This window comes from Pan troglodytes, chromosome 15 (genome assembly GCF_028858775.2).
Source record: "Pan troglodytes isolate AG18354 chromosome 15, NHGRI_mPanTro3-v2.0_pri, whole genome shotgun sequence".
Classification (NCBI taxonomy): Eukaryota; Metazoa; Chordata; class Mammalia; order Primates; family Hominidae; genus Pan; species Pan troglodytes.
In genome coordinates, this window is record NC_072413.2 from 48,546,200 (window position 1) to 48,573,587 (window position 27,388).

Genomic DNA, 27,388 nt, shown 5'->3' on the forward strand with positions numbered 1-27,388 from the left:
TGTGTTAAGGGGTGAAGGTAGAGTATGATGAATATTCGGTTTCTGATTCTGTTTGGGAACTGCAGAAGAGAGACTAGGGCAGGAAGGCACCAGGGTAAAAGGCAGGCATTAGCTGCCCCTTAAATATAATCTTTGCTTTTTCCCAGGCATGAATAAAATCCTGCTCCAGAGTTGCTTTAGTTACTATATCTATGAAGAAAAAGGGTGGAGGTCTTAAGATCTTTATGGGAAAAACACTCCTAAAACTTTATTGTAGTAGGGAGAAGAGAATATATACAAGTAGAATTTATACTATTGTAAATTAACATGAACTAAATTGAACTCGTCTAACACACAGTGAATCATAAGACAAAGATGACTAAAAAATGAGACTGAGAAAGGAAATAGGAATTTCAATTTTCTAAAGAGCATTCCACAAAATGGCTAATCCCTGGATAAACAACTAAGTTAACTACCTCTAATTTTACATAAAGAAGAAGAGGATTGTTACAAACATACACTTTGAGTTCGAAGGTATTCACAAGGTAAGAGCCAGAACCTTGCTCACAATTCATCACCTCAGTACCTCTACCAGTGCCTGGTACAGAAGACTCAAATGCTTGTTTAAGGAATAAAAAGCCTATCCATTACAGTCTATCTCAGTAGAATCAAACAGTGCTAGGGCTATAATACCACTACCTTGAAATGCTAATATTAATTGGGAGGAAATTAAAAGTAAGTAAAAAGAGGGGAACCACCTGTGCAAAACAACAAGCTAACCCCAGAGGAATCTACTGGTTAATTACCCAAATGACACAAAACCACTTCAGCGATATGCAGAAGTGTTGTTTGGCACAATGTGATATATATCATGATCAAATCCAATAAACAACGCCGTTGCAAAAAGCAAAGGAATTTGCCCTTAATATTCATAGGCTGCACTAATACTCCCTTTTTGGAACACACAACAAAAAGCATAAGGCAATCTCAATCTCTTTCCTCTGAACCATTCAAGAACTCAGCGGATTTGGGGAATTGGGTTTGCTTCTCTACAATGTTTTTTAAAATCCTAAATTAGGTGTAACTTACTCTCATCGTTTGTCTTAAGTAATACAAAACAGCACAATACAAAGACAGCAGCTCATATCCACTCTTGGTTATAGGATGTTATAAATCCCTGAAAGGAACCGCTAAAGTAAAACAAAACCCAGCAAGTTAATATCACATTTTTATCGCCAACCAAAAACAAACGATCAAACTTCCACCAGGAAAAGCATCTTTTTATATGGGATAATGCTTGCATACATGTCACCAATATTAGTTTGCTTACAGTTAAAGCTCAGAGACAGAGTTTCATATGGCTTTTTTAGTCAAACTCATCCATTGAAACAATTTTTTTTTAAAAAATGCAAATGTCTGAATGTCAATATTCTTTCCTGTCTATCTTCCATGAAGCATTTTTCCACGCTAACACTAGAGCATCCTTCGGTGTAATTCCACAGGCAGATTCAAATTCCCTTCAATACCATAAATAAGCCCTATTAAAAAGCCTTTAAACCACAAAAAAAGTGCAACAGCGGTTTGCAACTGTGTGGTTAGTTCTGCCTGTTGGTAGCGATTAGAACAAGCTATGAGTCGAGGGTGCTCAGAACCGAGTAAAAGGGACCCCGGCCGCTTTCTCCCCAAGAGGCAACAGTAAAAGCATCCTCCTCTCGCCCCAATACTTCGCAGGAAAGTGGCCCCATTCCCGGGACGCAGTCGACCGCAGGAAAAAAGCACGGCCAGCCTCACTTACCTTATAGACGTCCCCGTAGGTGCCGCTGCCGACCCTCTGGACGAGCTCGTAGTCCTGCTGCGGGTTCCGCCTCAGGATGTCCGCGGCAGGCCGCAGCGGGGCCTCCATCTTCACTTAGGGCCCGGCCCCCGCCAGCTCACCCCGCGGCTCCCGGATTCCCGCTAACAAGCACGAACGGCGCCGCTTCCCAACATGGAGCCTCCGCCCGCAGCTCCGTCTGCACGAGGGACGAGCAAAGGCTGGTTGGCGTCGCAGGCTACGACCCCCAGCGGCCGCGCCCTCGCGGCCCGGCCCCTTCCCTTCCGTCCCGCCAGGGGCCGTGGAAGAGAAAGGGGCCTGGAAGGGCCCCCGGCGCCCCGTATCCCCGTTCGGTCTGCGGCCCTTCCCCCTCCCCGGCCGCCCGCGAACTGCCCGACGAGGCCTCCCCGCCAGCCGGGGCCCAGGGCCGGCTCGGTACCTAATGGGGGCGGCCCCGTCTTTGTTGAGCGCGGAGCCCGGGACCTACTTCCTAGACCGCACCCGCGTCCTCCTCCCCCGCGCCGGCCGGCAGCTCCGGGTTTGCCGTCGCCGCCGCCGCCACTCAGCCGCTGCACGGCGCGTCCTCTCGGGGGCGGCGGAGGCGCGTACAGTCGCCGCCGCCGCCGCCGCCGCCGCACCACGTTCCCCACCCGGGGCTGCGTCACCGGGAGACACGTTCCCAGCCAGCATGGGTCGGCGCCCAGCGGCCCGCCCGAGCACTCCGGCCGCAGAACCAGAGTGCCGCCCTGAGGCCTGCTGAGAACACAACACCCTCCCGACCGCGCCACCGCGCCCCCCTAGCCGGGCGCGTCCTTGCAGGGCCTGGGCTGTCTCCCTCCCACTCTCAGAAATAAGGCACACCCCTGGGCATTCGTGGGCCAACGGGCCTTGGCTAAACCGTCCCCACATTTGTCAGGTAGGCCTGTAGGGTGACGGGTAGAGGAAGAAGGGCGATGGGAACGTAGCCCTCCAAGTTAAACACGGAAAGGGTACGTTAAGGGCACCGGGCCAGAAGTAACCTGGCAGCGGGGCGCCGGGGAAGGAGGTGGGGGAGTGCCAGGTTAACTAAGTCCCGGCACACCCTACTGCACCTTCCTGTTTTGCAAACCATTCCCGGTGGTACCAGTTTGAGGCTGCACTGCACACCTGCACAACCTGCCTTCTACTTAGTTCTTCTGAGACATTTCTGAAAGTCTGAATTCCTAGGACTGCTCAATGACCTTTGTCCCTGTTGGGCACATGCAGTGTCTCATCGCTGGTATTGCACCTTTAATGAGATCAGGAGTTCCGCAAAAGTAAAACAAAGGGGTCACAGACTGGTTCTGGTTCTACCACTTCCTCAGTATGTGCTCTGGGACAAAACAGCATATTTGGCAACATCTCGGTGTCCTTATCTGCAGCTTAAAGAGGGTAAGATTTTGCATCTGACACCCAGGAAAGTGTTTATAAAGCGTTTTACAGGATTGTAAAGGGGGTTATCGAATATAAGAGGTCTTAAAATACTTAACAATGCACAGCATATATGGAACAGGAGTTCGGGGAAGTAATTTGGCTGATATTTCACAAGCTGTTTTGCAGTTTCAGTTCCAGTCTTGCTCTGAAGGTAGAAATTAAGTTGCCAGTGTTACATTATACTGGCTAAGTTATTTCTAGAGCCTCATAGAGAATTTGAACAGAAAAGCCAGATAACACTCAGCCACTGCATTTAGTGACTGAAACATCATAAAAGAGCAAGTTGGAGATGTTGGCATGTGGCTTTGAACACCCAATTTTTAATTCTGTTCTTGAGAATTAAAATACTCCTTATTGTTGATAATTGTATAATGTATAATAAGGAGTAATTGACAATACTCTTTATTGTTGATAATTGTATAATGTAGAAATTAAATTCGCACCTTAACAGGACAGGGCATATATGTATTTTCTTGTGCTCCACACACAAAGGGCACTTATTTGGGGAACATAAGTAAGCCCAGACTTACATGCTCCATGGACAAAGCCTATGTGTTTGCTGCATTGAAAAAATTGTTGAAGAACAGTTCCTTCTTTCAAAGATTCTTGGCACTTGTTTTGGTGGGCACATACTTTTGGCTTCGATGACTCAAAATCTCTTCAAATGTTCTATTGGTATCTTAGCACTTGTTTACTGTCATAGATTCATTTGAGATTTTTTTCCTCTGGCCATATAAGCACTGATCCTTTATCTAGTCTGAAATATATTTATTCTTACATGTTTACACTTGTGTTACTCCAGGGAATTTCAGGCAGCACACAGAAAACACTTACTATAAAACAAGATAAAAATAAGTGGGCAAACTAGTATGAAGTTAAAGAGAAGGAAAATACGAAACCAGAACAGTGTGACAACTCGGCCAACCAGAGGATTTTATAGTGTTTTTGAGATCAAGAGTAACCAATTGATCAAGAAGAGGCATATATTTTCCTAATGCAAAGACTTCCAAAAATTTTATTTAATGAGCCTTCTTCATAAAGTAGAAACTGAATGCCCAGTTTGAGACGAGGACAAATATCCTGACAATCCTTTAAGCATGTTATTCTTGAAATACAGCATTTAAAATGAATTAGGCAGTGAAATGTTTGAGGTCATAGGCTTCAACAAGACCCTGGAGTGCAGATATTTTATGTTGCCAGTAATGGCAGATCCATATGCTTTGACCATCAACCTAGAGGCAGATAGCATGGAAAAAGTCAAGACTCTATGTGGTGGTTAAAAAGTCAAGACTCTATATGTCTGCTATAATCATTATTTTACTTGTACTGCAATTCATGCAAAGAGGAAAACATTTGTTTTATACTAACTCCAAAAGAATCTTAAGGATTTTAAAAATACTGGTTGAGTTAATTTTAACAAGATCAGTGAAGTGGGTTGCTTTGTAAAGAAATGCAAATTCAATTTACTTAAATACACACTGATTAAATTTAATTTTACATCCTAGACAATTAAGCAAACAATTTCAAGTTTGAAGTTTATGTAATAATATGTTAGTTATGTCATGGTAACTGACCAGAGAGTTTCTTACAAACCACCCAATTTCATATGACAAGGTATGGAATAAGAATAAATACGGCTTGATAGGTCCTTCATTCCAACCTAATTGTCATGCATTCTTAGTATCTTCATGCTGACACATAAATATTTTTCAGCTTTTACCCTTATCATTATAATATACAATAATGGTTTGCCACATGCTTTGTAATGTACTTCCCTTCTTTGAAAGTTCTTCAGTAAAATGCTGACTGTAATCTGTGGCCTCTAATTTCAGCTCTAACTTTAGCCAAGGCTGAATAAAAAAGAATTGGGAGACGTAAAATGCTTTATCTTATATAAAGCTAAGGTTCACAATTTATTATCCAAGACAAAATGGCTAATTAAACCTTCAAGTGTGAAAGGACAGAGCATAAGGACAATAACTTTAGTCTATTGAACATACAGATTTAAGCAATCTGGTAATCTCCTGATTAATCTGCCAACATAAACTAATTTCAACATGTAACTCTGTGATTCAGTTGACTGCTCTATAGATCTGTTAAACAGAAATCAATTAAATGTTGGAAGACATTGCCACAATTATGATTTGGATTTTTAAATAATTATTATTAAACTATTGTTTTACTAATTAGGGCCACTTGTCTTTTGAGGCATAAACCATGTTTTCCAAATATAGGGCAATTTTTATATAATTTGTTCTGGATGGCAATAGAACATGTATCTCATTCAGGATTAGTATCAGGTCATTAGGATGAGAGTTTTAAAAAGGAGAGGTGAGGAAGGCAGTCAATATCCCTTTCATCCAGTTTGAATTGATCATCAGATATGTTACTGATATGGTTTGTCTGTGTCCCCACCCAAATCTCATCTTGAATTCCCATGTGTTGTGGGAGGGACCAGGTAGGAGGTAATGAATCATGAGGGCAAGTCTTTCCCATGCTGTTTTCATGATAGTGAATAACTCTCACGAGATCTGATGGTTTTAAAAAGAGGAGTTCCCCTGCACAAGCTCCCTCTCTTTGCCTGCTGCCATCGTGTGAGACATGACTTGCTCTTCCTTGCCCTCTGCCATGATTGTGAGGCTTCACAGCCACATAGAACTGTAAGTCCAATTAAACCTCTTTCTTTTGTAGATTGCCCGGTCTCAGGTTTGTCTTTATCAGCAGCATGAAAACAGACTAATACATTAAATTGAGGTCTGGCGCCATGGCCCATGCCTGTAATCCCAGCACTTTGGGAGGCCAAGGTGGGCGGATCATCTGAGGTCGGGAGTTTGAGACCAGCCTGACCAAAACCCCATCTCTGCTAAAACTACAAAATTAGCCAGGCATGGTGGTACATGCCTGTAATCCCAGCTACTTGGGAGGCTGAGGCAGGAGAATCGCTTGAACCCAGGAAGTAGAGGTTGTGGTGAGCCAAGATTGCACCATTGCACTCCAGCCTGGGCAACAAGAGCAAAACTCTGTCTCAAAAAAAAAAAAAAAAAATTGTTACCAGTAGAGTGAGATGTTGCTGAAAAGTTACCTGAAAATATGGAAGCAACTTTGGAACTGGGTAACAGGCAGAGGTTGGAACAGTTTGGAGAGCTCAGAAGAAGACAGGAAAATGTGGGAAAGTTTGGAACTTCCTAGAGGCTTGTTGAATGGCTTTGACAAAAATGCTAATAGTGATATATCAATGAGGTCCAGGCTGAGGTAGTCTCAAATGGAGATGAGGAACTTGTTGGAACTGGAGCAAAGGTGACTCTTGTTATGTTTTAGCAAAGACACTGGTGGCATTTTGCCCCTGCCCTAGAGGTTTGTGGAACTTTGAACTTGAGAGAGAAGATTTAGGGTATCTGGCAGAAGAAATTTCTAAGCAGCAAAGCATTCAAGAGGTGGCTAGGGTGTTGTTAAAAGCATTCAGTCTTATAAGGGAAGCACAGCATAAAAGTTTGGAAAATTTGCAGCCTGACAATACAATGGAAAAGAAAATCCCATTTTCTGAGGAAAAATTCAAGCAGTCTGCAGAAATTTGCATAAGTAACGAAAAGCTGAATATTAATTCCAAAGACAATGGGGAAAATGCCTTCAGGGCGTGTCAGAGGTCTTCATGGCAGACCTTCCCATCACAGGCCAGGAGACCTAGGAGGAAAAAGTGGTTTCGTTGGCTAGGCCCAGGGTCCCTGTGCTGTGTGCAGCCTAGAGACTTGGTGCCCTGCTTTCCAGCTGCTCCAGCCACAGCTGAAAGGGGCCAACATAGAGCTGGGGCCGTGGCTTCAGAGGGTGCAAGCCTCCAGCCTTGGCAGCTTCCACGTGGTGTTGAGCCTTCTAGTACACAGAAGTCAAGAATTGAGGTTTGGGAACCTTTGCCTAGATTTCAGATGATGTATGGAAATGCCTGGATGTCCAGGCAGAAGTTTTCTGCAGGGGTAGGGCCCTCACGGAGAACCTCTGCTAGGGCGGTGCGAAAGGGAAATGTGGGGTCAGAGCCCCCAGACAGAGTTCCTACTGAGGTACTGCCTAGTGGAGCTGTGAGAAGAGGGCCACTGTCCTCCAGATCACAGAATGGTAGATCCACTGACAGCTTGCACCGTGCACCTGGAAAAGCTGCAGACACTCAATCCCATGAAAGCAGCCAGAGGGAGGCTGTACACTGCAAAGCCACAGGGGCAGAGCTGCCCAAGACCATGGGAACCAACCTCTTGCATCAGCATGACTTAGATGTGAGACATGGAGTCAAAGGAGATCATTTTGGATCTTTAAGATTTGACTGCCCCACTTGATTTCAGATTTGCAGGGGGCCTGTAGCCCCTTTGTTTTGGCCCATTTCTCCCATTTTGAATGGCTGTAGTTACCCAATGCCTGTACTCCCAGTGTATCTAGGAAGTAACTAACCTGCTTTTGATTTTACAGGCTCATTGGTGGAAGGGACTTGCCTTTGTCTCAGATGAGATGTTGGACTGTGGACTTTTGAGTTAATGCTGAAATGAGTTAACACTTTGGGGGACTGTTGGGAAGGCATGATTGGTTTTGAAACGTGAGGACATGAGATTTGGGAGGGGCCAGGGGCAGAATGGTATGGTTTGGCTGTGTGCCCACCCACATCTCATCTTGAATTCCCACATGAGAGAGGGACCTGGTGGGAGGTAATTGAATCATGGGGGCAAATCTTTCCTGTCATGTTCTCATGATAGTGAATAAGTCTCATGAGATCTGATGGTTTTAAAAAGGGGTGTTCCCCTGCATGAGCCCTCCCTTTGCCTATTGCCATCCATGTAGGATGTGACTTGCTCCTCCTTGCCTTCTGCCACAATTGTGAGGCTTTCCCTGCCACGTGGAACTGTAAATCCAATTAAACCTCTTCCTTTTGTAAATTGCCCAGTCTTGGGTATGTCTTTATCAGCAGTGTGAAAATGGACTAATACAGTTAAAAAGCTGTTTCTATTAACCTTTATTGTCAGAGTGGTTTTAAGGTTTATGTGAAAATTGGTAGAAGGATTTCTGTATTCAACTCACAAATTGATTTTGTCTGCAAATTCAATAGCTAAGAAAAGATAGCAGATTACAAATAATCTTACACTGTTCCTTATTGGTTTCCTCACGCAATAACAGGTATGTTCAAAAGGGTGCCCAAAGTTTGCCCACACCTCATGTAGACTAGTGTTATGAGCAGAAAAAGCTACAATGCTTGGCTGGGATCCTATCTTACAGCTGCATAGCTCTTGCAGGATTCCAGTAAGTTCTCCTTTTCTTTGTCTCTGCAGAGCAAGGATAATAATGGCTTTCCACTGTTGCTAATCTCAGGATTCCTCACTATCTATTGGTGATTCGCTTAACCCTGTCATCTAATCATTTATTTATTTATTAGAGATGGGTTCTTGCTCTGTTGCCCAGGCTAGAATGCAGTGGCTATTAACAAGTGCTATCATACTGTACCACAGCCTCAAACTCCTGGCCTCAAGCAATCCACCTACCTCAGCCTCCCAAGTAGCTGGGACTATGGGTGCGCACCACTGTGCCCAGTTTTATTTTTATAAATGGTCCTTTTATTATATTCTCTTTCTGTGCTTTTTCTTCCCAGAAACCCGATTGATAAAGTTATAGGGATTAGAATTAGTCTCAGAAAAGAGACTCTCAAAATGGCTTTCTAGGATGATATCACTCACATACCTGATGATTACTTGTATAAACTACTTGCCAAGGAAAATGGAACAGTGGTATTCTATAGCATGGAGTGGCATCACAATTACTGAAACTATCAGCAGTGACATGAAATGGAGTGTCAGTGTAGGGCACAACATTGAAAGATCAATCTCTAGCACTTAGCTGCTGTAACAGTGAGGTTTACTAAAATTATTGTGTCATTTGGCTCTTCTGACTGCTTCTGTGAGAGTACATGAAAACAAGACAAATAGCTTTGGGTTCCAAATACCAGGCATGAATAGAAAATCAGAAAACTTCCTTGACAGCTTTGAAGAAATCCATTATCTCTTATAGCTAAGGGGAAGATATGGCTGAGGATCAAGTCCAGGGCCTGACTGTAAAGGCTTTGGAGTTGCAATGTTAATTAAACGTGAGACCCAGTTCTGTTATGCTAAGGTAAGGGCACTGGTGGAGATGGCCTAGAACCTATGACATGGGATGGGGGCATTTGAGCAGATATGAATGAGGCTTAGAACTTTAAACATGAGTTAGAAGAAAGAGTTTCAGTATAGCCCTAATGGGGAAGTACACAGAATGCTCTTGGAGGAGAGCTTATGCAATGAAGAAGTTGTAGGATCTTGCTAAATACTTACCTGGGATTCAGATTTGCTGTGTTGACTTGAGCATCTGGAAGTCCTTCTAAGTGGGTTACTAGAAGCTTGTTCTCAATAATAGCTTACAATCTATGTGCTGAGATGCCAGAATTTCCCTGGCATACTGTAGAAGAAAGAATCTCAAGGTTTAGGGAGATGGGATGTTGGATTTGCTCTGTTATAGTCATTCTGCTTAGTCAAACTCTATTCATACCATGCCCAGGAGGGCCCATACAATTTTCTCTTTTCAAGGCATTGAATGAGGGAGAACAGATATCCTTGAAAGATTCTTCTGTGGCTGCCCTCAGTGGATTAGAGATGATGATCGGGAGCCCACATTGAAACTGGGATCCATGATTTTATATCCTGGTAGAGGTCAGGTGGCTCAACTGTCAAAGACATGTTTAGCACAGTTACTATAATAACCTTCAGGAAGAAGTGAAATCAGGATGTTTTGATTGCAAGGATAGGTGGTGGTATCCTATTAATCCCTGAGTCTCTAGGAATGAATAAAACCATCAGCCTACTTAAGTGCCATTTGACATATGTAGGTGGAAAAATCCTGGGACTGATTGGTAGAAACCTAACTGAAATCTCTGTAATAGAGATTCAAGACATATTACCAGAATCTTAGACATAAACCAATTCACAAACCTGGAGTCCCTTAATTAAGGGTGAGGGCGGATGTCTTTGAGGGAGAGTCCCATAGTGCAGCCAGGTATAAACGGTGACTTTTCCCTAAGGCCATTTCCAGAGGTACTTGTAGCCTTTTACCAGGGTGATTGTGAGCTAAGGAATGGGTGATTCTCATACATTCTGGAGGTTAATTGATATTAGCTCTAAATACTAATCTCTGCAGTCTCAAAATACCGCCAAAATTCCAGTGATTAAAGTAGAGATTTAAGAAAGTCAAGTGGGACTAAAGATCCACTCTGGAGTTATTTTTCCAGTCCCAAAATATATGTGAGTATAGATATATTGAGTAGCAGAATTCCTACATTAGGTTTCTAGGGAGCTATTATGATAGGTAGGAACAAGTGTAACCTCCCTAGCTAACTTCTTACCCATGCCAAAGTAGAATACCAAAATTAAATTTGATCTCCAGGGAAATTACAGAGATTAGTGCCACCATTAAAGATATGAAAGATACAAGTCTTTTCCTTTTAACTCCTCTTGGCTTGTGCAATAGCCAAATTAGTTTTGGAGAATGTGGATTATTAAAATTTAATCAAATGTTGATGCTAGTCATAGTTGTGGTTCCACATATGGGGGATCTTTACTAGAGCAAATCAGAACAGCTCTTGGCACCTAGAAGGTAGCTATTGACTTGAAAACTAGAAAGTAGCTTTCTTTTCAATTCCCGTCAGCAAAAATAATCAGAAGCAGTTTGCTTTCACATGATTGCAACAGCACTGTCATTGTACTACCTCAGGGATATTTAAAGACTTCTGTTCTATGATAGAGTATCATTCCAGAGGGACCTTTGTTTCCTTGATATCCAGTAGAATATCATGGTAGTCTTTTATCCTGATAACATTATGCAAATTGCACCTACAATTGCAGGAAGTAGCAACCACCCTACATACTTTAAAAAATACCACTAATACCAGAGAACGAGAGATAAACCCAGTTCAGGAACCTGACACATTAGTGAAATTTCTAACAAGGAAGTAGTGCTCTACCTTGTATCACCCACCTTAAAGATGCACAGTGTTTGTTTGGCCTGTTTGTATTTTGAGACAATGTACTGCATTTGCTACTCTTTGACCCATGTACCCTGTATGACTGCCACCTTGTTCATATCACTTGGAATTACATAATGTACTACAGAGAAGGCTATGATGCAAGCTGCCCTGACACTTAGGCTTTAGGATTCAGCAGACCCAATGGTAAACAGGAAACTGTATGGAGTCTCTTGCAACCCCAGTAGGAGAATCCCAATGCAGACCCCTAGGATTTTGGTATAAGAATATGCTGTTGGCCAGGCGCGGTGGCTCACGCCTGTAATCCCAGCATTTGGGGAGGCTGAGGCAGGAGGATCACGAGGTCAGGAGATCGAGATCACGGTGAAACCCCATCTCTCTAAAAATACAAAAAATTAGCTGGGTGCGGTGGCGAGTGCCTATAGTCCCAGCTACTTGGGAAGCTGAGGCAGGAGAATGGCATGAACCCAGGAGGCAGAGCTTGTAGTGAGCCAAGATCGCGCCACTGCACTCCAGCCTGGGCGACAGAGCGAGATTCCGTCTCAAAAAAAAAAAAAAAAAAGAATATGCTGTTATCTGCTGACAGCTATTGTCTGTTTGAAAGGCAACTCTTGATTTACTTCTAGGTCTTAGTAGAGGCTAGACTCCTGACCACAGGATACTAAGTAACTATGTGACATTAACTGCTCTTTAGAAATTGGGAGTTACCCTGCATGTTCTCACTCATAAGTGAGAGTTGAACAATGAGAACATGTGGACACAGGGAGGGGAACATCACACACCGGGGGCCTGTAGTGTCGGGGAGGGGGTTGGGGGCAAGGGGAGAGAGCACTAGGACAAATACCTAATGCATACGGGACTTAAAACCTAAATGACAGGTTGATAGGTGCAGCAAACTACCATGGCATATGTATACCTGTGTAACAAACCTGCACATTCTGTACAGATATCCCAGAACTTAAAGTAAAATTAAAAAAATAAAAGAAATTGGGTGTTACCTAATTTACTGGATTGTAAGTTGAACATGGGCAGCAGAATTCCGTTGTCAAATGGAAGAGTATACACTGAGGTGGCCTGAGATGATCTGGAAGACACAAGTAAATCATATGGAACAAATGTCCATTGGACCTGCCCTTACTTCTTTGCCACCTGTTTTTTTTTCAACCCATTATCTATAGGCTCATAGCCATTTAGCAGGGGAAGAAAAAGTTTAGGCTTGGTTTATTAATGGTCTGCATAATATGCTAGCACCAACTTGAAGCAGAGAGCCACAGAATTCTGTGCCCACACCATAATGGGGTGGCCCTGAAAGATAGTGAGGAGGAGAAATTCTCCCAGTGGATATAACTTCGAACAATACATCTGGTTGTCCTCTTTTTTAGGAAGAAGAGTTGATCTGAGGTATGGATCTGTACTGATTTAGGCACAGTAGCTAATAGGTTGGTCAATTACTTGGAAGGAAGAAGATTTGAGATAAGGAAGTCAGTGGGAGAAGTATTATGGATGGATTCTTAAAATTGCCCAGAATGTGAAAATAACTGTGAACTACAATACTGCCCAGCAGAGGGCATCCATCTCGATAGTTATACAAGAAGATCTGTTCTCCAGGTGTCAATCAGCCTCTTTACACAGTCACTCTAGTGCTTGCTCAGTGGGCCTACGTGACAATAGGAATGTAAGCTAACATTAGATTCAACAATGTAGACTTCCACTTGCCAAGGATAATTCAGTTACTGCCACTATGGAGTGATTAATCTGCTTATAGCAGAGGCCATTGCAGAGATCCCAGTATGATACTGTTCCCTTGACAGATTAGTCAACCATCTGGTGGCAGTTTAATTTCACTAGATTCCTTTCATTATAGAGGGAAGAGTGACCTGTCATCATGGGAATAGATACATATTCTAGGTAGAGGTTTACCTTCCCTGCTTGGAAAGCTTCTATTAGTGCCACAATTCATGGGCTTATGGAATGCCTTGTTTTATCACCATGTATCACAAATATCTTTGAGCAAGAAAGTAATTTTATTATGAGAGAAGTGTGGCAGCAGAGTCGTGCCCATGGAATTAACTGATCTTACCCATCACTCAGGAACAGCTAGTTTGATAGGATAGAGGAAAGTATGCAGAAGGATCAATCGTGGTGCTGGCTGAGAGAAAACCCCTGTAAGGATGTAGTATAAGACTCAACCCAGTCACCATTATATGTTGTCATCTACTCAATATTCAGAATGCATGGGCCTGTGAACCAAGAGGCAGAGGTAGGAGTGGCTCTTCTATTATTCCTAATAACTCTCTTGAATTTTTTTTCTCTACAACTTTGTCTTTATTATATTGTCCCTATAGGATTGGACTTGGTGAGTTTGGAGGCCCTAGTGCCCAAGGGATTGATACTTTCCCCAGATGACATGGTCACAATTCCATTTAATGGGAAGCTGAAACTGCCATCTGGCTATTTTGGAGTCTTCAGATCACTAAATCAACAGTTAGAGAAGGGGGTCATTGTACTGGTTGGGGTGATTGATTCTAACTACCATGGGGAAATTGGTTATTGCTCCACAAAGGAAACAAGGAAGACTATGTCTGGAATCCCAGGTATTCACTAGGGTGTCTCTTAGTATTCACATCTCTAATATTACTGGACAGTGGGAAACTGAAGCAACCCAATGAAGATGAGAGCACTAAGGACTTGGATCCTCTGAGACTAAGGTTGGGTGACCCCACCAGATGAGGTATGAGTTAAGGGTTATGGGAAAGTGGAAGCCATGATGATCACTTTGGCCCTTGGGCCCAATAACTACCCTCTTTTCTCTGTCCTTACTATCAGAACCACAGTTTTGTTGATCTCTTCCAAGTGGCTGTGTCCATCAGGGGAGACTGAGACACTCCCCTGTCTTAGGGAATAAATCTTGATTGGTCTAGCCTCATTTTTCTTATTAAAGGAATGGTTTAGGTTTGGACAATTCTGGACAACGACACAGGAGGAAAAGTCTGCTGGAGTGCTTCTAGGAAGGTTTTCCTTGCTATTAACAGGGTACACAAGACACAGACGTGACTTATTCTGTCTCTAGGCATGGATGTCTGCTTCTGATGTGACTAGAATGGCAACTGCCATTTTGAAAACATAAGAGGAGCCAGCATTAGAAAATAAGGTGGCTGGGCGATGGTGGCTCACACTTGTAATCTCACAGCTTTGGGAGGCTGAGGTGGGAGGATTGCTTGAGCTCGGGAGTTTGAGACCAGCCTGGGGAACATAGTGAGAACTCATCTCTACTAAAAGTTGGGAAAAAATTAGCCAGGCATGGTGGCATGATGCTATAAATGCAGGTACTCAGAAGACTGAAGCAGGAGGATTGCATGAGCCCGGGAGATGGATGCTGCAATGAGCTATGATTGTACCACTGCACTCCAGCCTGAGTGACAGAGTGAGACCCACTCTCAAAAAAAAAAAAAGGAAGCCAACTATAATGTAACAGGTCCCTCACCAGATTACTGAAGGGTGTGTGTCCACTGCTTGAACTCGGAAGGCCAGGCTGTGAGCCAAGGCCATGATGCCCAGCCAAGGAACAGGTGTTTCTGAGAACCCAAACATCATGGAGAGTATCTGGGAACCTACCAAGAAAAATAGTCTCATTGCCCAAACACAGTAGGCAAAGAGCCAGAAAATTAAAGGCAGTTTAGAGATGGAAAGTAGCACAGGTCTCTAGAGCTGTCCTGCTGCTGCTCAGGAGCGCCCTGTATGTAAGTCCTAATAAACTCATCTACTGGCCAATCTGAACTGTCTGAGTCACGTTTTGGTCTCAGCTCCCTCCCAGTTTGGGAGACCATTATTCTATAAAATCCTGGGCTTTTCTTATAACAATTGGCATCACAAACAGGATCTAAGAGACCAAAGGGAGATTCAGGAAGGGGTGTCTGCAGTGGGAATCCCAAGGTGGTCGACGGCATCCATGTGGGGTGAAATAGTCCAACTGCTCGACCTTTGTGGGCTGCTGCTTGAGTACAGGGATGCTTAGAAAATTCCAGTGGGGAGTAAGCATGTAGTGCAAGGACCTAAGATGTTAAAGTACAATAAGGATAGCAGATGTGCTGTTGCTGTGGTAAGACTGGCTACTGAGAAATTGTTAAAGCAGGAAAAATAGATACAAAAGTTAAGGGAGGAGCTGCAGTTAGAAAGGCACATGCGAGTATCCATGTCGGCCCTGGTTGGGGATTTGGTGGAGAAAGTAGATAAAAGGGAGGAAGGGTTGGAACTCCTGTAGCTTATGTTTTCAAAAACATGGGGAAGTTCAAAGGCATGCCAGGTTTTCTAGGACGCCAGCTGGTTACATATTATGACTCATCCTTGTGCACCTTTTTAAACTGATGGCCAAATTACAGCAAGGAAAATCCAGAGCTCAAATGTTTCACCTTCAGCTATAGTTCATCAGATCTTCTGAAGCTCTCTATTTCTCTCTTTTCTTTTCTGCCTGCTTTGAATCTGTTGTTATTAAACTACTGGTGTTGAAATAAAACTCACTGTTTATGGTACTGCTAATTCAAAGCCACTTGGGGATTTTGTTTTTCTTACACAGCTCAGACAATTCTAACTAAAATGTAAATGTTAGAAACTCATTTGAAACTGAAGAAAAAAAAAGAGGGTAAAAGAAGTTTTTTAAAAAATCAAACTGCTATGAAAACTACTTTACCCCAAATTTTTGTCCACAGCCTTCATTGGATTACCTATTAGGCGAATAAAGTTTAGCCATATGAAGGGGTCCCAATTTTGTCAAAAATAATTTGGATCCAGTTATCCTTTATAGTCTCATGAGTTTATAATACTATCTCATGGCTAGAGTTCTGAAGTAAAAGGTAGTGGGTGTGTGTGTGTGTGCGTGTGTGTGTGTGAGAGAGCATACATGTTTATGTTTATAGGTATGTACATGTGTTATATGTTATGTCTGACATGCTACCAACTTGGCTTATAAGTAAATGAGTACTCATGCATTAAGGTAAAGTCAAGTACTTTTTAAGTTTATGTAAATTTAGTAATCTTTAATAAACAAGCTGGATTTAAAATTATTGGTAAAATAAAATAGAAATGTCTTCAGAATTGTCCGCATACATTTTTGTCTAGGTTTACTGATTAGGTAAGTTTTATATTTGCCTCTGCTAGATATTTTAAGATGTCAGAGTTTGACATGAAAGTTATAAGACTGTAAACCCAGCCAAAACCAGAATGATCTTTGTTTGTGTGGTTTTTTTTGACAAATAAGACTAATTTAATATAGTTGGTTCAATGAAAGTAACAAAATCTTCTGAATTATCAGCAAAATGCCCATGTGTTTAAGGTTTTTTTTTATTATTATACTTTAAGTTCTGGGGTACATGTGCAGAACATGCAGGTTTGTTACATAGGCATACACGTGCCATAGTGGTTTGCTGCACCCATCAACCCGTCATCTACATTAGGTATTTCTCCTAATGCTATCCCTCCCCTAGCCCCCCACCCCCCGACAGGCCCCGGTGTTTCTCACTCATAAGTGGGAGTTGAACAAAGAGAACACGTGGACACAGGGGGAGGGGGGAACTTAAAGGTTTTTACTTAGGTGAACATCTTATATTTACAGGCTATAAAAATGGTTAACAGGAACATAAGTTAGAATAGTGATTAGATTTGTCTAATATCTCAGTTCTCATGAGTCATCCAGATAAACTGCTAAAAACGAATGAATTGAATAGATATGAATGAGATAAATGCTTATAGGTGAACTCTTGTGTAATTTAAAATCTTAAAATTATTTTAGGTACTCAGTGAATGTCTGAGTGACTTCCAGTTGAAAAAAAAATGTTATAATAGAGGGCATTGGTTGTACTTCTGTACCTGTTAATGGGAAATGAAATCTGTTATGTAGGGGGAGCATTGGTGGACCTCTGTGAGCTGAATAAAAACAAGGACGGAGTCTGAAAATAAATCAAGGAACAAAAAGGGGATGGGCCAAATGGGTGCCTGTACACTTGCCCTAGCCCAGGCAGGCAACGAAGATGAAATAATACTGCCTACCAGGGGAAGATTCTGAGATCACCCAAACAATCCAGAAGTTACATAAGGTACAGATAGGCCAGAACCCCTATAACAGCCCTGTGTGGCCTGTGAAAAAGCCAAATGGCACCTGGAAAATGATGGTAGACTACCATGAGCTAAATGAGGTGGTGCTGCTTGTATCTGCTGCTGTACCCAATATTACTCAACTGCTACAGCAAGTAGTCCTTAAGCTGGGAAGTGTCCATGCTATGATTGACTTGGATTATGCCTTTTCCAGTATTCCTTTAGCAGAAGATTTACAAGACCAGTTTGCCTTCACTTGGGAGGGCCAATAGTGGACTTGCCAGGTACTACCAAAAGGATACCTGCACAACCCCACCATCTATCACAGTATAGTTGCATAGTACCTATCTAGACTCTCTTTGCCTGCCTCAGTCTCTGTGTTTCACTGTATTAATGATATCATGCTAACCTCAGAGTCTCTTGCAGATCTGGAGACTACCCTACAAACCACCTTGGATGGCCTAAAGAACAGGGGATGGGAAGCCAACCCCAAAAAGATACAGGGGCCCAGGATAGGGGCCCAAATTCCTGGGAGTTACCTGGTCAACTAAGACATGAAACATACCTGGAGCTGTCACTGATAAGATAGTACAGCAGCTTGTTCCCCAGACAGTAAAGCAACTGTAGGTTTTCCTAGGTTTACTGGGCTACTGGAGGATATTCATTCCTCATTTGGCACAAACCCTCAGCCCATTGTACACCCTAATGAAGAAGAGTAAAAAATGGGATTGGGCACACATAGAGCAAGAGCCATTTGACAAAGCAAAAATATTGGTGAAACAAGCCCAAGCACTAGAGGTCCCACTGCCACAGGATCCTTTTGTATTAGAAGTCACTAGAGATGCCACAAGGATGACTTAGGGTTTGTGGCAAAAGCAGCCAATGGGAATGGTAACTGTAGGGTTTTGGTCTCAATTATGTTTCTTTGTTTTGAGATGGAGTCTTGCTCTGTCACCCAGGCTGGAGTGCAGTGGCGTGATCTCGGCTCACTGCAAGCTCCACCTCCCAGGTTCATGCCATTCTCCTGCCTCAGCCTCCCCAGCAGCTGGGACTACAGGCACACACCGCCACGCCCAGCTAATTTTTTTGTATTTTTAGTAGAGACAGGGTTTCACTGTGTTAGCCAGGATGGTCTCGATCTCCTGACCTTGTGATCCGCCTGCCTCAGCCTCCCAAAGTACTGGGATTACAGGTGTGAGCCACTGCACCCGGCCTGGTCTCAATTATGAAAGGGGGCAGAATCCCACTATACAGTCCTAGAGCAACAGCTATTAGCCGTGTATAGGGCATTGCAACAAGCAGAGGCCATCACCACCAGAAAGCAGACCACACAATAAAAACTGCCTACCCCATAAAAGGTGGGTGGAAGGCTTTCTAACCAAGCCCGTCTCTGGGGTGGCACAATTACACACCCTGCAGAAATGGCATGCCTGTCTACAACAAAGGGGTGCCCTGTGTACTAGTCCTTAAAGTCAGCTTCTACAGGAGGTGCTTGGACCCATTCACTTTGAACAAGTGGAGGGAGCCAAGATGGCAATGGCACCACCTACCAGGCCAACCATTGTATATAAGGGGACCCCACCAATACCCACTAGGACCTGGTACATTGATGGGTCTAGCAAAGGCACCCAACACCAATGGTCAGTGGTCATGGTACAAATAGATACTGACACCATATAACCATATAGGTACATCATAAGAGCAGCCACAGGGTGGGCCACAGCAAAGGCAGCAGGCATCTCCATCCTCTATGCAGATATTCTAGCAGCTGTTCAGAACTGTGAGACCTACTCACAGCTGAGACCTAGAAGGGTTCCCTCTGCACCAAGTCACATATATAAAGCCATACAACCTCCACAGGACTGACAAGTCAATTGTATTGGTCCTGTGCCCTGGAATTGTGGGGAAAGGCACACCTTAACCTGTGTGGACACAACAATGGGGCTACTACTACACAACAATTGGGGCCTTCCCAATAAAACATGCCACCCATCTGGAGACCATCAAGTGTCTCACTGCTCTTAGTGTCATATATGGCATGCTACGAAGAATATATAATGATCAGGGCTCCCATTCATGGGCCACGATATCCAACACTGGGCATCAGAACAAACCATAGACTGGAGGTTCCACTACCATATAACCCAACAGGGGCAGGACTCATAGAAAAAAAAGGAATGGCCTTTTAAAAACCCAATTACATGCACTGTCCCAGAATGGCTAAGTTCCCTGGACTAAGAATCTCCCTGAAGCCATACAAATTTTAAAAGAGTTACCCACTAACACACTTGGCATCATTCCGTATGAATGGGCCTGTAAAATATGCCCCGCAAACTCTCAGTGTTACCTCTGAGACACTGAGCTGTGCTTCTGAAGCAGAAGCCATACTGTGCTCCTAAGAACACCAGTGGATCTGCCAAGTGGCGATGGCTACATGGACCTTCAGGTTTTATGATGCTGGAGGGTGAATGAAGGCTGCTGGAGGATAAGTGATCCCAGCTGTACTCTTTGAGAGAGGTCTGAGAGCCTTATGATATCAACATCAGCAGCACTGATGCCTGCTGGAGTGGTCATAGTGCAGATTGCATAGGCAAGGCTGGAAGCTTACCAATTGGCTACTATACCCACTCCTAGAGAGGGAAGCCATGTGTGGTACTGTAAGCCAGAACTGAAGCCTGTGGCAGCCTCATTAATAGGGCCAATGGGAGAAAATATAGCAGTAATAATGTTACAAGGAGTAGATATACCCATGAGGGTCCCTACTGAACATCTGTGTTTGCCTTGTTTCTGCTACCCATGGCAGCTGGTAATGTCTTCTGAACTAGGCTGTGACTACAGCAGCGGTCAGCCACCAGTCCTATTGTGGGGTATGTGGATTCCTCCCCTTGTTAAGTTGCAATGGTATGCCTTGGGATATTCTGCCTTTTGCCTGACAGAACTGGAGTGACTGGTTCAACAGCACCAATAAGGCAACCCAGGCTCACTAGGGATTGTCTCTGCAGGGAGGCCTGATTGCCAGTGCAATGGAGACTAAAAGATATGTGCCCTTAGGCCACAAAACAAGTCTCAATAAACTTAAGAAAATCAAAATTATATCAAGTATCTTCTCAGACCACAGTGAAATAAAACTGGAAAATAGCTCCAAAAGGAATCCTCAAAACTATACAAATACATAGAAATTAAATAATCTGCTCTTGAATGATCTTTGGGTTAACAATGAAATCAAGATGGAAATTTAAAAATTCTTTGAACTGAATGATAGTGACACAACTTATCAAAACAGCTGGGATACAGCAAAAATGGTGCTAAGAGGGAAGGTCATAGCATTAAATGCTTACATCAAAAAGTCTGAAAGAGCACAAATAGACAACCTCAAGGAACTAGAGAAACAAGAACCAAACCCAAACCCAGCAGAAAAAAAAATTAACAAAGATCACAGCAGAAACTAAATGAAATTGAAACAAAAAAAATTCAAGACAGATGAAACAAAAAGCTGTTTCTTTGAAAAGATAAACAAAATTGATAGACCATTAGTGAAATTAACTAAGAAAAGAAGAAAGAAGATCCAAATAAGCTCAATTAGAAACAAAATGGAAGATGTTATAGCTGATACTACAGAAATACAAAAGATCATTCAAGGCTACTATGAACACCTTTATGTGCACAAACTAGAAAGTCTAAAGGAGATGGATAAATTCCTGGAAATGTACAACCCTCCTGATTAAATCAGGAAGAAATAGAAACTCTGAACAGACCAATAACAAGCAGTGAGATTGAATCGATGATTTAAAAATTGCCAAAAAAAAAATTTCAGGATCAGATGGAGTCACAGCCGAATTGTATCAGACATTCAAAGAAGAATTGGTACCAATTCTACTGAAACTATTTCAAAAGATAAAGAAAGATGGAATCCTCCCAAGTCATTCTTTGAAGGCAGTATTACCCTAATACCAAAACCAGGAAAGGCCATAACAAAAAAAGAAAACTACAGACCATTATCTCTGATGAACATAGATGCAAAAAATTGTAACAAAATACTAGCTTTCTGAATCTAATAGCATATCAAAAAGATAATATACATGATGAAGTGGATTTCATACCAGGGATTCAGGGATGGTTTAACATATGCAAATCAATAAATGTAATACATCATATAAACAAAAATTATGTGATAATCTCAGCAGGCACAGGAAAAGCATTTGATAAAATCCAGCATCCTTTCATGATCAAAACCCTCAAAAAATTGTCATAGATGGGACATACCTCAAAGTAATAAAAGCCATCTATGACACACCAACAGGCAACACAATACCAAACAAGGAAAATTTGAAAGCATTCCCCCAGAGAACTAGAACAAGACAAGAATACCCACTTTCACCACTTCTACTCAACATAGTACTGGAAATCCTAGCCAGAGCAGTCAGACAAAAGAAAGAAATAAAGGGTATTCAAATTGGAAAAGAGGAAGTCAAACTGTTGCTGTTCGCCGATAATATGATCATGTACCTAGAAAACCCTAAAGACTCATCCAAAAATCTCCTAGACCTGATAAATGAGTTCAGTAAAGTTTCGGGATACAAAATCAATGTACACAAATCAGTAGCACTGCTATATACCAACAATGACAAAGCTGAGAATCAAATCAAGTACTCAATCCCTTTTACAACAGCTGCAAAAAAAAATTAATTAAATAAAATACTTAGGAATATGCTTAACCAAGGAGGTGAGAGTTCTCTACAAGGAAAATTACAAAACACTGAAAGAAATCATAGATGACACAAACAAATGGAAACACATCCCATGCTCATGAATAGGTAGAATCAATATTGTGAACATGACCATACTGCCAAAAGCAATATACAGATGCAATGCAATTCCCATCAAAATACCATCATCATTCTTCACAGAACTAGAAGAATATCCTAAAATTTGTATGGAACCAAAAAAGAGCCCACATAGCCAAAGCAGTAGTAAGAAAAAGAACAAATCTGGAGGCATCACATTACCTGACTTCAAATTTTACTATGAGGCTATAGTTACCAAAACAACGTGGTACTGCTATAAAAATAGGCATGTAGACCAATGGAACAGAATAGAGAACCCAGAAATAAAGCCAAATACTTACAGCTAACTGGTCGTCGACAAAACAAACAAAAACGTAAAGTGGGGAAAGGATACCCTATTCAATAAATGGTGCTGGGATAACTGGCAAGCCACATGTAGAATGAAACTGGATCCTCATCTCTCACCTTATAGAAAAATCAACTCAAGATGGATCAAAGACTTAAACCTAAGAACTGAAACCACAAAGATTCTAGAAGATAACATCAGAAAAACTCTTATAGACATGGGCTTAGGCAAAGAATTCATGACTAAGAATCCGAAAGCAAATGCAACAAAAACAAAAATAAATAAATGGGGCCAGGCATGGTGGCTCACACCTGTAATCTCAGCACTTTGGGAGGCTGAGGCGGGTAGATTACTTGAGGTCAGGAGTTCAAGACCAGCCTGGCAAACATGGTGAAACCCTGTCTCTACTAAAAATACAAAAAATTAGCCATGCATAGTGGTGTGTGCCTGTAGTCACAGCTACTCAGGAGGCTGAAGCAGGAGAATGCAGTGAGCCGAGATCGTGCCACTGCACTCCAGCCTGGGTGACAAAGCAAGACTCCGTTTCAAAAAAAAAAAAAAAGTGGGTAAAGGACATGAATAGACAATTCTCGAAAAAATATATACAGACAGCCAACAGACATTGAAAAAATGCTCAAAATCACTATAAGGGAAATGCAAATCAAAACCACAATGAGATACAACCTCATTCCTGCAGGAATGGCCATAATTTAAAAATTAAAAAAAATAGATGTTGGCATGGATGTGGTGAAAAGGGAGCTCTTTTACGCTGCTGGTAGGAATGTAAACTAGTACAACCACTACGGAAAACAGTATGGATACCCCTTAAAGAACTAAAAGTAGAACTACCATTTGACCCAGCAATCCCACTACTGGGTGTTTACCCAAAGGAAAATAAGTCATTATGTGAAAAAGATGAATGCACACGCATGTTTGTAGCAGCATAATTCACAATTACAAAGATATGGAACCAAGCTAAATGTCCATCAACCAATGAGTGGATAAAGGAAATGTGGTATATATACACCATGGAATATTACTCAGCCATAAAACAGAACGAAATAATGGCCTTTGCAGCAACTTGGATGGAGTTGGAGGCCATTATTCTAAGTGAAGTTACTCAGGAATGGAAAACCAAATATTGTATGTTCTCACTTAAAAGTGAGAGTTAAGCTATGAGGATGCAAAGGCATAAGAATGATATAATGGACTTTGGGGACTCCGGGCAAAGGGTCGGGAGGGTGAGCAATGGAAGACTACATATTTGGTACAGTGTACTCTGCTCCAGTGACAGGTGCAGCAGAATCTCAGAAATCACCACTAAAGAACTTATTAATGTAACAAAAAAAATCTGTTCCCCAAAAACTATTGAAATTTTTAAAAAGTTTTTTTTTTTAATCCACAAAAACCAATACGTACCCTTAGAGGCACTACCTGTTGTGCCTATATGCCTGATGAAGAGAACAGTGTCACAAATGTTTTAAATCATTTGTCAACTCAAATTCGTTATATAACCCGATTAAGCTTATTTGACTCATTCTCAAATTGGTTACACACCTTACCTACTCATTGGAGTTACGTTTTGCTAACAGGCATCATAATTGTAGTTAGCTTCTGCTTTTTATGATGTTTTGTATACTGTAGATGTGGCTTGTACGCACAAGCCATGGCTATACATTATAGGTCTGTATAGTTCTTCCCCTCATACCCCACTCAAGGACTTTCATGCAAGATTGGTGGGAAGAATATAAGAGCTGGGGAGTGGGGTGGATTGTAGTGTGATGTGTCCCCACTAGGTTATTTAAGGTGTACATCCACTGCTTGAATGGGGAAGGCTGGGCAGTGAGCCAAGACCATGATGCCCACTGGAGGAGCAGGTGTCCCTGAGAACCCAAATATCTCAGATGGTATCTGAGAACTTATCAAGGAAAACAATCTCATTGCTCAAACACAGTAGGCAAAGAAGTTACAGAAAATTTGTTTAAAAGCAGTTTAGAGATGGGAGGTGGCATGGATCTCTAGAGCTATCCTGCTGCTGCCCAGAAGTGTCCTGTATAAGTCCTCACAAACTCATCCACTCGCCGGGCTGGACTTGTCTGAGTCATTCTTCCGTCTCTTGGTTCCCTCCCAGCTTGGGAGAACATTTTTCTATACAGTCCTGGATTTTTCTCATAACACCAACACATGGAAGATGGTAGAGTGCACCTTTGTCTTTTTGGCAAAGTCTTCTGGTTATTTTCCAATGTCTATTTCCCTTCTTTGTTTAGTATTAGACCCCAAAATTTTTGTTGCATATACGGTATATTTATCAATGAGGTGGGACATGGTAGGTCAATGGTATTTGAGTGGAGATGATGTGTGCGCCTTCTGGGTTGTACCCTTAGAGAGAATGGATATATTCACTTCTTCCCTTTTACCCTTCTGTAGGGCTAGAATGAAAATGTGAATGCCCACACTAGAGCAGCCATCATGGAACATATGATAGAAGCCCCAAGTGAAAGATGGAAGAAGGCATGAAGAACTTTAGTTCCTTCATTTTTGTTTTGTTTTGTTTTGTTTGTTTGTTTTTGAGACGGAGTCTCGCTCTGTCACCCAGGCTGGAGTGCAGTGGCGTGATCTTGGCTCACTGCAACCTCTGCCTCCCGGGTTCAAGCAATTCTCCTGCCTCAGCCTCCTGAGTAGCTGGGACTACAGGTGCACGCCACCCATCCCGGCTAATTTTTTGTATTTTTTAGTAGAGACGGGGTTTCACCGTGTTGCCCAGGCTGGTTTCGAACTCCTGAGCTCAGGCAATCTGCCCGCCTTGGCCTCTCAAAGTGCTGGGATTACAGGCATGAGCCACTGTGGCCAGCCAGTTCCTTCATATTTTGAAGCCACGGTATTATCCCTGGATGGCTTATGCTCAGATTATTTCATAAGACCAAAATAAATATTTGTCTTATTTCAGCCCTTGTAATTTTTATAGTAGCCAAAGCTATATCCTAACTAATATAGTCCATGATACCACTGAGCTGATGAACTGACCACCATAGAACCAGTCTATCTTTAAACAAATTGTTGTATGAAAGTAAATGTCATTTTTTGGTTAAGCCATTTTGAGTTACCGCCAAAAGCATTCTAATTGACATAAATACTTTTCTAAGATTGCTATTTATAGAGGGAAGGAGCAAATTGAACCATCAACTATTGAGAAACTTCTGATTGAGGGAGCCCTTTACTTATGATGGAGGAAAATGAGCATGGTGAAAGAACCAATGGAAGAAAAAATAATTGAGGATACAGGCAGAAGAGAATAGTTTGTGGAGTAACATCCCGGAAGAGTCAGGAAGAGAGAGGATTTAAAGTACTAAAGTTCAAATGGAGTAATACCTTTTCTTCTTTTATTCTGATTTAAAATGAACTTGACTTTTGACTTTTTAAAAACATTTGTATTTTAAAAACATAATTCACATACCATAAAATTCACCAACTTAGATTGTACAATTCAGTGGAGTTTTTTTGTTTTGTTTCATTTTTTGAGACAGGGTCTTGCTCTGTCATCCAGGCTGAAGTGCAGTGGCCTGAATCCTTGAACTCCTGGGCTCAAGGGATCCTCCCACCTCAGCCTCTTGAGTAGCTGGGACTGCAGGTGCACATCACTGCACCTGGCTAGTTTTTCTATTTTTTTTATAGAGATGGGGGTCTTTCTATGTTGTACAGGCTGGTCTCGAACTCCTGGCCTCAAGTGATCCTCCCACCTCAGCTTCCCAAAGTGCTGGGATTACAGGCATGAGCCACTGCACCTAGCCTAATCCAGTGGCTTTAGTATACCCAAGAGTTGTGCAAAGTTGATTTCATGATGAATTCTAAAACATTTTCATTGCCCCCAAAAGAAACCTCATACTCATTAGCAGTCACTCTCCAATTTCTCCCCAACCTCCCACTCCTTTCTTCCATCCCTAAGCAACAATTAATCTACTTTCTGCCTCTTTAGATTTGCCTATTCTATAAATTTCATATAAATGGAATCATATAATATGTGGTCTTTGTGGCTGGCTACTTTCATTTACTATAATGTTTTCAAGGTCCATCCATGTTGTACCGTATATTGGTACTCAATAACTTTTTATGATCAAATAATGTTCTATTATATGGATATACTACATTTTGTTTATCCATTCACTAGTTATTTGGCACTGGGATTGTTCCCACCTTTTGGCTATTATGAATAATGCTGTTATGCATATTCCTGTACAAGTTTTTTTGTGGACATATATTGTAATTTCTTTAGGGTGTATATCTAGGAGTGCTAATGTATATGGCAATTCTATGTTTAACTTTTTGAGGAACTGCTAGACTTTTTCCCAAAGTATCTGCACCATTTTATATTTCCATCAGCAGTTTATGAGGGTGCCAATTTCTCCACATCTCACCAACACTTGTTATTATCTTTTTGATTATAGTCATCATAGTAAGCATTTTAAAACTTATTCTGGAGAATGTGAAACATTACTGTTCTAAGACTCAGAGTTATATAAAAGCATTACACTTAGAGAAATATCAGTCCCCTTAATCCCTACTACCCTCTTCCCATTCTTCCATTATTTCTACCCTATTCCCACCCATCTCCCGTAGGTGACCAATCTCATTGGTTTCTGGTTTAGTCTTGCTGTATTTATTTTTCACAGATGAATGGATACTTTTTTCATATCCTTTTCTTTTTCCAGGAATGGTATACTATTTGCACTTTTTCCTCCTCATTTAACATTGTATTCTGGAAATCACTCTGTATTAGCTTATAAAGATCTTCTGTATTCTTTTTCACACCTACATAACATTTTATTGCATATATGTATTATAATGTATTCAACCACTCATCTATATGTGGGCATTCAGGTTGTTTCCAGCAT

General features: G+C 42.0%; 2 protein-coding genes across 4 annotated transcripts in view; one reads left to right on the top strand and one right to left on the bottom strand.

The window, feature by feature from the left end:
- The window catches only part of MAP4K5 (mitogen-activated protein kinase kinase kinase kinase 5), a 113,483-nt gene extending 111,571 nt beyond the window's left edge, over positions 1-1,912 (bottom strand). For both annotated transcript variants that reach the window (XM_054666516.2, XM_063793369.1), the window contains exon 1: positions 1,775-1,912. In XM_054666516.2, coding sequence (XP_054522491.1) covers positions 1,775-1,882 — 108 coding nt within the window. In that variant the 5' untranslated portion in view covers positions 1,883-1,912. The remainder of the gene's footprint in view (positions 1-1,774) is intronic.
- Positions 1,913-2,322: 410 nt separating this feature from the next.
- The window catches only part of ATL1 (atlastin GTPase 1), a 100,177-nt gene continuing 75,111 nt past the window's right edge, over positions 2,323-27,388 (top strand). The window contains exon 1 of one of the 2 annotated variants that reach the window (XM_522849.8): positions 2,323-2,708. The gene's annotated coding sequence lies outside the window, so the exon portion shown is untranslated. The remainder of the gene's footprint in view (positions 2,709-27,388) is intronic. The other variant, XM_001156076.8, reaches the window with a different exon arrangement.